The 12,907-nt window shown below is 35.3% G+C and overlaps 1 protein-coding gene across 1 annotated transcript in view; it reads left to right on the forward strand.

Moving 5' to 3' along the window:
- Nucleotides 1-12,265, forward strand: part of Kcnmb2 (potassium calcium-activated channel subfamily M regulatory beta subunit 2) — a 257,522-nt gene extending 245,257 nt beyond the window's left edge. The window contains exon 5 of the mRNA XM_090331050.1: nucleotides 10,768-12,265. Coding sequence (XP_090187176.1) covers nucleotides 10,768-11,052 — 285 coding nt within the window. The 3' untranslated portion in view covers nucleotides 11,053-12,265. The remainder of the gene's footprint in view (nucleotides 1-10,767) is intronic.
- Nucleotides 12,266-12,907: the final 642 nt, after the last annotated feature.

Raw genomic sequence — 12,907 nt, forward strand, 5'->3', positions numbered from 1 at the left:
CTTTGTGATTATTGTTTTTAATGTACTGTTATTTCTTTTCTCTATTTTCCCCTTACGATTAATGTTATGTGGTTAATGTATCTGACTTTGTTACCCGGTATATTGTATATACATTTGTTTATTTGAAATAGGGAAGAGAAGGGGGGAAAATGAGATGATTGGGAGAGGGTAGAGGTTGGGAAATGGGAACAAAAACATTAGAAAGGGTATTAATTTGTGAGAAGTAATGCACCCACTACCTGACAAATGTAACTGTAACCCCTCTATACATTACCCCAAAAATAAAATGAAATAAAAATCAAAACAGCCAGGAGCCAGTGGTTCACAACTGTAATCCTAGGTTTTCAGAAGGCTGAATCTGAGGATTATAGCTTGAAAACTGCCTAGAATTAAAGTCCTAAAGACTCATCTCTCAAAAACTACTAAACAAAGAAGTGGTGCTGTAGATCAAGTGGCAGAGCACTAGGCCTTAAGTAAAAGGAACTCAGGGACAGCATTCAGTCTCTGAGTTCAAGTCCCAGGACTTGATTACCACAGCCCTATGAATCTATTATTTAAGCTATGAACAGATGGTTAAAATTAACAATATATATACATATATATGCATATATATACATATTAAGTTAAATGTTTAGGAAAAACATTTGGCCCAAGGAGCCATATCATTTTCTCCCACTACCTTCTTTATAAATGCATCATAACACCTAACAGAAACATATATACAATGAAAAAGTTCAGCTAAAGTATATAATATGAAGAAACTTTTCCATGTAGCCACAACAAAATAGAACACTTTTCCAAGTAAAGGACCTATCATGCCCACTTCTAGAAAATACAGGCCATACCTCTTGCCAAAGTGTATTTACTTTCCTAACAATTATGACATTTTCTCACTTCCCTTTTTACTTTTATTACTCATAAACACATCTTTGATTTTTTTTGTCAAAATTGGGGCTTAAACTCAGGATCCAAGCACTATTCCTTAATTTTTTTACTCAAGGCTAGTGCTTTACCCCTTGAGCCACACCTATAATTCTGAATTTTTGGTGGTTAACTAAGATAAGAGTCTTACAGATTTTCTTACATAAGCTAGCTTTGAACATTAATCCTAAAATTTCAGTTTACTGATTCACAGTCTCAAGCCACCAGCACCCAATCTCTTAAGCACACATCTTTAAACATTTTTAGTTTCGTATCATTTGAAAAAAAATTATGTAAATGGGAACACATAGGATACTTTTGCTTATCTGGCTTACTCCATGCAACATGTTTATCAGACTTTACACATTTGGTTGTAGTTCACCTGTGCCCATTACTGTATTATATTTTATTGCATGGCCTAATTATTGTTAAGCTTTTTGCATTATCTCTACTTTGAAGCCAGTACAGATAATTTTGTCACAGATATTCTTATGTATTTCTCTTTGACACATAAGCATATATATTTCTGTCAGGCATAACCCTGAAAATGAAGTATATGAATCATAGTGTATCATAGGTATAATCATAGGTAATTCCAAATATTCTTTCAAAGTCCTTTTACTGTTTACTTTCCTATCAACCCAGTGAGTTCTTATTGCTCTGAATCTTCTCCAGCATCTGAATACATTTGTAATGAAACCAATTTGTTATACATGGCAAATATCACTTTGAATTATGTCTTTATATTTTACTCTTTTGAACAATATTGTTCAGTGAAACAAATTTCCAATTTTAATAAAATGACATTTTGTTAGGAAAATTGTGAATTAAAGCAATACAAGCTACAACTGAAAACCAAAAAGATTTTACAATGTTTTCAAATGAATATAGGTTTAGATTAATATAGGTATTGACTAACACTAAGAGACTTTGTTGGTGGATTTTCCTCACTGGGCCATTTTAGCTTCTTTCTTTTCAGGAAGAAATGCTACAACAGATGTAAAAGTTTTGAACAAATATAGAAACAGCAAACACTTCCTTAAAACAACTTCATCCCCATACTGAAAGTAACGTTCATATATTATAAATTGCTTTCCTTTCCTCAAATACTTCTTTAAGATCTTGCTTACACAAATTAAGCAGACTCCAATGAAAACTAAGCAAGTTTGAATTCCTTATATTTAAAATATACCTACAACTCAAAAAATTAAATCTCTCAAAAACAAATCCTCAAAGAAAACACCATCCCATTAAAAGGTGGGCTAAAGACTTAAAGACCTCTCTGAAGAGGAAATAAGAATGGTCAATGAAGCTGACCATGGTGGCTCAGGCTTATAATCCTAGCTACTCAGGAGGCAGCAATCTGAGGGCACTAAAAAGTCTGTGAGACTCTTATCTCCAACTGATTACCAGAAAATTGGAAGTGACACTGTGGTTCAAGGGTGCTGGAGGGGATGCGGCCAGAAGGGATCACTACTACACTCTTAGTGGGAATGTAAACTTGTTCACCCACTCCAGAAAACAGTGTGGCAGTTCTACAAAAGGCAAAACATAGAGCTCCCCTATGACCCAGCAATCCCACTCCTTGGTACTTACTTGACACTTATCTCCAGAAACAAGGCCATACTAAATCTACCAGCACAACGATGTTGACTGCAGCATTATTTACCATAGCTAAGATATGGAACCAACCGAGATGCCACCTCAATAGATGAATGATCAAGAAGAATTCTATGCCCAATGACATTGCCCATTGCCAATGACATTACCAGTTTCCTTACAGAAATTGAAAGACTTGGAAAAAATCATATTAAATGAAGTAAGCCAGATTCAGAGAACATAGACTCCATGGTTTCCCTCATTTGTAATAATTAGTATACACCTAGGATTTTCCTAGCAAGGGAATGCAATAGCTCAAAAGCTATGTGCATTATGACTATAAAGGAAGAGGCTAAGCTAAATGAACTACAAGAGAGGGAAAGAAGACATTTATCCTTGTGGTTGTTGTTTTTAATGTACTGTGAAGTTATTTCTTTCCTCCTTTTGTTTTCCCTCATGGTTTATCCCTATTGCTATTATTATCTGACTTTGGTTCCTGGTGCATTGTATAACATTTATTTGTTTATTTGAATCAGGGAAGGGAGGGGAAAAAACAAGATGATGAGACAAAGGGCAAAAGATGAACCAGTATAATACTGTTATTCACAAAACAATATGTTGGAAATGAATGTTACAACTTGGGAGGGGTGGAGGGAAGGAAAATGGGAGAAAAACATGGGAAGTGGTAACAATGTTCAAGAAATAATGACTCATTACCTCATGAATATAATTGAAAGCCCTCTATATACCACCCTAATAAATTTTTTAAAAAAGAAAATAATAAATTGAAAGGACACATATAGTCACATTAACCCAAGGCTATGCATTGTTAATCTCTACATTCTGTGAGCATGGATATTACATTTGATTTTCTTGAAAAAACACAACATCTAGATTATTGTAATCATTCTTTGAGATGCTAGAAAATGTTCTGTCTGCTTTTGGGACCAAGAATTTGTAGGTTTCATTCACATGAGCAATCATTGGCTCTTGGATACTGTAGATTAGGAGGCTTTGAGTAATGGAAAGTTATTAAGAGTAATTGTCATTATTCCATGATGATCTAATCCTTGCTAAAATGCTTTATAGGCACATTACTGTGATTTCTTATAACCTTAACCCATACTTGTTTGCTTTTTCTATGTCTCACTGTTTTGTATTATGAGTTTTAACTCAAAGTCTATGTTTGCCAAGCAGTCAGTGGAACACTTAAGCCAGACTTCAGTGCTTTTATTTCTTTAAACTTTCAGATAAGCTCTCATCATTTCACCAATGTGACCTGAAATTACAATTCTGAATGGCTAGGATTACAGGTGAACCATATTTGGCTTGTTTATTGAGAAAGAATCTCACTAACTTTTTATGGCCACAATGGTTCCAAATGACAAGCCTCCTATTTCCAACTCATAAACAGCTGGGATGGCAGGTGTGTACTTAATTTATGGTTGACATCTCCATCTCCTATGATAGCTGGCACAATATTTATTAGCACTCAATAAATATTTGGCCTTATTAAACTTTGAACATAGCTGGGCTTGATGGCTCACACCCATAAACCTAGCTACACAGGAGGCTCAGATATGAGCATCCAGGTTCAAAGCCAGCTGAGGCACAAAAAGACTTGAGACTCTTTTCTCCAATTAACCTCCCTTAACCTCCACAAAATGGGAAGTGGGGCTTGGCTCAAGGGTAGGGTGGTAGCCTTGAGTTGTAGAGCTCAGGGACAGCACCCAGACCCAGGGGTAGGGTGGTAGCCTTGAACTGAAGAGCTCAGGGACAGTGCTCAGGCCCAGAGTTCAAGCCCCATGACCCACAAAAAAAAAACAAAAAAACTTTTGAACCTCTTTTTGATGAGATACTTCCTTTAAAAAAAGAATAAAACAAAAAAAACCAAACAAACAAACTCTACCCTTGAAAGAATCCAGAGTAGCCAATAGCTCCCTTTTCACTCACAAGAGAAAAAGAGGCTGTCAGTGAGGTTATCCAACCAGATCCTGCTGCCACTGCTACCTCCTCTCCCGACATCTTTAATTTTTAGGATGAAGGGCTTGTCACTCTGCTTCATACATGCCTGGTGAAGCATGTCTAAGAAAACCCCAACAGGTATTTTCACAAAATTTCCTGTCCATCATGAAAGTAAAAATAACGTAGTCAGGCACACAGATTTTGTAAGAAAGGCTAAGAGGAGAAGAAATTTTAGTCACATTCCAGAGAATTGGAAAGAAAATGCCATTGGTGTATCTTCCTTGACCAGGTTTTTTAAAAAAAAACTATTCAGAAAAGGCAAAGTAACCATGTTTCTACAGTTGGGAGATAAAAGCAGTTTTAAATAATAAAGATTAAGTTTCTTTCCTTCAGCTATCTATGGGATGGAAAAAGAAGCAAAGGCTACTAATAAAATCGAAGATTTAGAAAGTTGCAAGATTATTTTTTTGCCAGTCCTGGGCTTGGGCTCAGGGCCTGAGCACTGTCCTTGGGTTTTCTCAAGGCTAGAGCTCTGCCACTTGAGCCACAGCATCACTTCTAGCTTTTTTCTATGTATGTGGTACCGAGGAATCGAACCTGAATCTTTGTGCATGCTAGGCAAGCACTCTACCACTACGCCAAACTCCCGGCCCCAGTAAGATTTTTTTTTTTTAAACTATTTGGTAGCACCATTTTTTTCTAAGAATGTATGTAGTAACTTTTTATCATGTGTAATTGTTTAAAATTTCTCAATATTTAACATTCCAAATGTAATTCTATTGTAAAACTCCATCAAGAGGAAGAGAATGCAGTCAGAAAATTTATATCCTACAAAAGTAAGAAAATTTTGAGAGGGCTTGGGGTTGTAAAGATGGGAGGAGAATGATGAAGCAGAATGATGACACTGATCTCGATGCACTGTGTTCATAAACTGCTTTGTTGAATGACAACTCCTTTGTACAACTACTCAAAGACGATTTTAAAATGCTGCCAGGCACTCATGGCTCATGCCCCAGGAGGCTGGGATCTGAGAAGCATGGTTCCAAGTCAGCCAGGGGAGCAATGTCCATGAAACTCTATCTCCAATAAACCAACCCATTCCCTCCCCAAGGAAACGAGCTAGAAATGAAAAACACAGAAATTTTGTCTATGTTAATCAAACAAGTCTCAAAATGTAAAATAAACAACTATCCTGAAATATGAGTGTGAGTGGGATGGGGGTTGTCTCTCATCTCCTTTGCTGTCCCTTGGGTATCTCATATTGTTATAGTATCTCACTTTGTTATCTGATATATTGAATTTATTCATATTTGGCTATTTGAAATTTGATAGGGAAGGGGGGAAAACCAAGGCGGTGGGGGGTGGGGGGGAGGGTAATGGGTACCAAGACATGTGAAAGGGTATCAATGTATGTGAATTAATGTACCTTCTATCTGGCAAATATCATGTAACCATTTTATTAATTACAATAAAAAATTTTTTAAAAAAGAGAAAGACAGAGAAGGATAGAAAGAGACAGGGAGAGAGGGAGAGAGTATACCAATGATCATTTTAAATCTGCTGAACGTCTATCTACATCTGTAGTTTGGTTACTTCAGAAACCATAGAAGAATTCCCTGCAACCACAAGAACACTCATCAACTACGTTTGACTGGTATCTAAATATATTTTTTGTAAAATAAAACTAATATATTCCTTACTGCTTCATATCTAAACCAAAACTTAAGTCTTATTAAGGTATGATAGCTCAATATGTAATCCCATCAATTGGGAGCTGATAAAGAAGATATGTCTAAGACCAGCCTGAGTTATGCAGTGAAGCTCTGCCTCAATACATACATACATACATACATACATACTAAATTTAATACCATACCTTCCATTAAACTAAACTCAATCTAAAAACATGCTGATATTTTTAGTTTTTCAGCTACATTACCCATTTTTTGCCAGTCCTGGGGCTTGAACTCCGGGCCTAGGACTGTCCTTGGGCTTTCTCAAAGATAGAGCTCTACCACTTGAGCCACAGCACCACTTCTGGCTTTTTCTATTTATGTGGTACTGAAGAATGGAACCAGGTCTTTGTGTATGCTAAGCTACTAAACTACCACTAGGCTAATCTCCCAGCCCCCCATATTTTAGACTAAGTATAGATCAGGTCAGGCAATTTCATTTGTTGCTGTGTGTGTGTGTGTGTGTGTGTGTGTGTGTGTGTGTGTGTGTGTGCGCTTTAACTTAGGGTCTGGGAGCTGCCCTGACCTTATTTTACAGGCATAAATCACTAGCACTCAGCTTGAAACACATTTTTGACATTAAAATCAATCACATAAAATTTTTCTTGATCCATTCAACTACTGAGGAGCACCTAAAATAACAGGTATATTCACAAGACAATATGTTGCAAATGTACTCTACAACTTGGGAGGGGGTGGGAGGAGGGAAAGTGGGAGAAAAACATTGGAAGGAGTAACACTTCAAGAAGCAATGTACTCACTACCTTACAAATGTAACTCTAATCCCTCTGTACATCACTCTGATAATAAAATAAATTTAAAAATAAAAGTTGCAATCAAGTACGATAGTTATGATGTAGGGGGTACTATATTAATAAGCAAAATTATTACTCTGTCTTTATGTTCAGTAAAAATAGTAGGTTCTTAAGCATATAACTAATCAAATAAGACCCTTTTAAATTAATTTTACTGTTTCACCATACTCATATTTCAGGGTAGATATAATAGCATTGGTTCCTTATAATTGATGCTCATCTACTTCTAATTAATAGAATTTTAAGTATTGTTTGAAAAAATTTTTCACTAAATACATGATAAAAATCACACAACAACTAATTCATCATTCTAAATTCATTCCAGTCCCAGAAACACTTTCATAGCTACAGTTTAAGCCAAAAAAATGTCAGAATCCTAATGTATAATTCAGCAGAGTGCAAATCTCTCAGAACAAAAAAAAAAACAAGAACAAGACACAAGAGCTATTGAACAGGACTGTTCCTATATGAAGTATAGCTGGCAATTTTGCTCTCTTTAGAGGGCAAAATTTAGTAGGCAGCATTTAACAATTTTAAAAGAACATGTGAATAAATACGATAGTAGTCCAATAGAAAAATGGGTTAAAAGTTTATTGATGCCGGATGCATATTTATTATTTCACACTGACATATGAAGTTAATATTAACCCTTAAAAGGGATGAATTTGGTTCTCAGAACCTGTTTAACCTATCCTCAATAACACAGTAGCTACATTTAGCACAAATCCAGCCCTTGTTTTACTATTTGATATACTCATTATTACAAAAGAATCAACCCATCAAGAATGAGTTAAAATAAATGGCTAAGAAAAGGCTGAATTTTTGGAGCCAGATTACATATGTGTTAAAAGTGACAAGTGACAATGTCAAGAATTGCTGAAAAAACACTGCAGACAGTTTTCCCTCCACTAGTATCTGCCTATTGTATCTTTATGAGCTCCTGGTCCTGAAAACCCAACATGCCTGAGCCAACCAAGCCAAATAAACACACCCAGATCCTGATGGTTTTACATCTTAATGAGTTCCTATACTACAACCTTGCTACATGGTCTCAAAGGAGCTACATATCGGGTTTTATTTGGGAGACTGTTACCTAGTGAGAGAACTAGTGCCATTTGACTGAAAAGCTTTTTCTTTCTGTTTCTGCCTCTGTCTCTCTCTTTCTCTTTATCTTCTTGCCTAAGATTAATGACCTGCCATTAGAGCTACAACTCTACTTTTGGCTTTGTGTAGTTAGATATGAGTCTGAAACTTTTCTCCCCAGGCTGGCTTCAAACTGAGATCCTCAGATCTCATCTTCTGCATATTTAGAATTACAAATATAAGGTGCTGGATCCTCACTTGGCAAATATTTCTTAAAATGGAAATCTTTGCCAGGCACCAATAACTCAAGAGGCTGAAATTGCAATTCAGGCACTAAAGTCTATGAGGATTTTATTTCCAACTAACCACCAGAAAACGGGAAGTGGTGCTGTGGCTCAAGGTGTAGGTCGGTAGCCTTGAGCTGAAGAGCTCAGGAACAGGGCCCAGCCCAGAGTTCAAATCCCACAACTGACAAAATAAGAAAAAAATTGTTGTTGGGAGTATATACTCATTCAACCACTATGGAAAGCAGTTTGGCAGTTCCTCAAAAGATTAAACACAGAGCTCCCCTATAGCCCAGCAATTCCACTACTTGGCATTTACTCATCCAGAAACAAGGACATACTAAATCCACTAGCATAACGATGTTCATTGCAGCACTATTTACCATAGCGAATATATGGAACCAACCCAGATGCCCCTCAGTAGATGATTGGATCAAGAAGATGCTATACTTATACACAATGGAATTCTATGCTGCCATCAGAGTGAATGACATTACCCATTTGTAAGGATATGGAAAGGCTTGGAAAAAATCCTGTTAAGTAAGCCAGACCTAAAGGAATGTAGACTCAATGGTTTCCCTCATTTGTAATAATTAGTACAAACCTTGGACTCTCCTAGCAAAGGATCACAATAGCTCAAAAGCTAGATATATAAGGTCATATAGGATGAAACTAAATGAAAGGATCTCTAGGATATGGAAACATCTTTATCTTGTGTGATGTTGTTCTCAATATACTATGTTATTTCTCTTCTCTTTTTTGGACCTTTGGTTAATCTCATATTGTTACTGTATCTGACTTTGTTACCTGGTATATTCATTTATTTGTTTATTTGAAATAGGAAAGGAAGTGGAGAAAACAAGATGATTGGGAGTGCGTGGGGGAGGAAAATGGGGACAAAATCATGTGCAGGGGTTATCAATGTTTGAGAATTAATGCACTTACTACCTGGCAAATGTAACTGTAACCCCTCTATACATTAACCGGAAAATAAAAATAAATAAATAAAAAGAAAGACATCTTTTAGGCCAGAATGAATTCACCAAAGAACAAGAAAAATAATAAAACCTTAATTTTAAATGAAATACAATTTATATTGATATTAAATATTGAGATTAATTCATTAATAGTAATGTAGCTAGTGAAACTATGACTACAAATTAAGGCAGAACAAAAACAAATATCTGAGTCATTCACAATCTAAATTGGCTCTGTTTAAATTCAGCAATGATGGTTTATTTTTTTAAATTGCTTCACCTCTGAAAAATATGATCTAGGCAGCTTTAAGGGGCAAAAAATAAAATCTCGCAACTGCCAAAAATCATGTTGGTCTGAAGGCATCCAACTGGTAGAAATTTTTCTCACTTTCAGTTATGGGTCTGTAGCTATCACAATGCACTGTCAGCTTCCAGACCTCAAGGCTATGCTAGTGCCAGCACTCTACTGCGATCACATGTAAGCACGTATTTACTCAATCATGCCTTGCTATGCTATTCAATATCACCTTAAGCGTGACTTACTACAACGTTACTATCTTTATCCTCCATTCTTATTTAAATAACTTTCTGTATTTTTATATTCAAACATTATTATGACTACAATTCAATGGACAGATGAAAGTACCTGTGTGAACACTAAGTCATGTCAGAGAGGATTCTAAATTTATGCCTTTAGCTAAGATTCTGTTTTTTTTAGTATACTTTCTGTGAAAAGCACACATCTAAATGTCAATAAATTCCAGTATCTTATCCTAAATCATATCAAGACATGTCTGTGGTGTATGTGTATCTGTGTGTATGTGTGTATGTGTGTGTCCTCTGTGTCTTTGCATAATATATACTACCTGAGGGATACCAATCACATAGTAAAACTCATAGTGTGGATACTTACAATCATAGTTTATAAATTTGTAAATGGCAATGCTACATGGGAAGAGTTTTTCATAAAAGGAGGTTATTGGGGCCAGGAATTTGGCCTAGAGGTAGAGTGCTTGCCTAGCATGCAAAAAGCCCTGGGTTCTATTCTTCTGTACCACATAAAAGGCCCGAAATGGCACTGTGGCTCAAGTGGCAAAGCACTAGCATTATTAATTCAAGTTGATTAGCATATGCATAAATTGATTTAGATTAATAACTAAGTGATAAATAGATCTTGGTCAGATAATCCCCCAAATTATTTTAATTAGTATGTGATTTCTTAGGGTTTCTGGAAGAATTGGCTTGAATACAAAAAAGAAAAACTATTATGGTTAGTTTACAGATAAAACTGAGGTTACCACTACACTACACACATTTGCACACTTACATGCACACACATACACACTCAAAAATAACCTTGACTGATGACACTTTATTTTATTCTCCGTAGTGCTCCTATATACCTAAGTGTGGGAAAAACTTTGAAGAATCCATGTCCTTAGTGAACGTCGTCATGGAAAACTTCAGGAAGTACCAACACTTCGCCTGTTTTTCTGACCCAGAAGGAAACCAGAAAACCGTCATTCTAACTAAACTTTACAGTTCCAATGTGCTGTTCCATTCACTTTTCTGGCCAACATGTATGATGGCTGGGGGCATTGCGATTGTTGCTATGGTGAAACTCACCCAGTACCTCTCGCTGCTTTGTGAGAGGATCCAGCGGATCAATAGATAAAAAAATGGCTACGATAGTTTTATTTAAAGCTCAAATACTGTTTTCTTTCATTCTTCACCAAAGAACCTTAAGTTTCTAATGTGCAGTCCATTTTGAGTTCCTTAATATTTTACTTAATATATTATTATAGAGCAATAATGCAAATGCTGTTCTATATGCAAACATGATATCATTATTATTCAGGAGAAAATAAGTTCTGTGTTAGTTTGTTGTTTCTGTAATCGTAATTTGATGCTGGAATTAGTATGTCCTTCTCTCCTTCCACCAAAACAGGGCTGTTATTCATTTGCCAAGCTTTTTGGAAGAATGTAGAAAACATCTATATGATAGGGTCTGAATTCTCAGTCATCAGATCTCTCAAAAAAAAGATTTTTCGTTTGTTGTTCGTTTGTTGTTTACCAAAGCTGCAGCCAAAAATACTGTTTTCTTTTATTCTTCTACCTGGAACCTATAACAAGTGAAGGGACCCGATTTCTGAATTAAGGAATGTTAGTTAAGCATCTTCCTTATACATTACAGGAACAAAGAATGGGAAACTTGGCCAGCTGTAGATTCAAATATTAACTGATACTTTTCTTAAAGTTGTTTTCATTAGCCAATCCTCTAATCTCTTTCTATAAGTTAAAAAATAAATGAAAAGCCCTTTCCTACTTAAGACCCTGCTACTGTGTGAAGAGCTGAGATTGACAAGGTGTTTCATTACTTATGAGTTAACTAGATTTTGGTGAGTGTTCAATTGCAATCCAGCAAAGTCTGTTTCTTACATAGTTATGTTAAAAATCTTCATTTAATTTCAAGAAAACTACTAGATAATAATACTTGCTAGTAGACTGGTAAACTGTTTCAGTTGAGTAAATATACTGTGGCAAATTAACATGTTGAATTTTGATCTTTGGGAATTTACATTTAAGTTAATGATTGAATGTGTAATCTCTCTTTCAGACAAGTACTCCCTTGTTGGGATTTTAAAGCTATGTATGCAGAATATTTGTCTCCTCTACATTTTTATTTTTCTATTTATAACTCCCTTTTGGTTGTTATATTTTATATGCAGAATAGACTTTTTCCTAACATACATTTGAACTGAACAACAGATTTAAAGGAAGCTTTTCTTCACTTTGCCATTTACTTATTGTATTGAGAGGGGGGAAAGGGATTTGTTTTAAATAAAAACATTCCATCTTTTGTTTAGTATATCAAAAGCAAACAAAAGCATCTGTCTTTCTCATCTATATTTAAGTAATTTTTTGTAATGTAGTTAACAAAGATTTTTAGGCATTGCAAAAATTTTACAAATCATTTGTGGAAAGAATGGTAAAACTATTCTGATAAAGTAGAAATTATCCTGCAATATTGTAATTCATAGTTTGACTTTTCATAAGCAAATAGACCCCTCAATTATAATCAGGACTTCAAATATGAAATTAAAAACTCCAGTTAATCACATGTTCTTAATACTTTTTTACATTTTAAACTGATACTCTCTTGTTTACCCACAAATGTGTAATTCACGGTTTAAAGGTATTTTAAGAGATTATGATGTAAGTGTCTTTGTTAACTCTTAAGTCCCTAAACACTCAATTGGAAACCATAATTTAAAACTCTAACCTGAAAGTGTAATCATGAAGAAAGAATAGAAATCTTTTGGACTATGGGACTGAATAAGTGTAGTCTTCAATGTTCCTTGGGCTTCTCCTCAAGTGAATTAAGGGAGAAATATATGTAATTGAAATTATGTTAGTTTTAGTTCCTTCTATATTTTTATTTTCAAAATCCCAACTGTCTGTTTAGATTAGTGTAGAAATGTCAAAGTAATGAGGTAAATATATTAACCAGTACCTTCCTGAACCCCAAT

Source organism: Megascapheus bottae, chromosome 1 (genome assembly GCF_031878675.1).
Source record: "Megascapheus bottae isolate mThoBot1 chromosome 1, mThoBot2.hap1, whole genome shotgun sequence".
NCBI classification, from domain to species: Eukaryota; Metazoa; Chordata; class Mammalia; order Rodentia; family Geomyidae; genus Megascapheus; species Megascapheus bottae.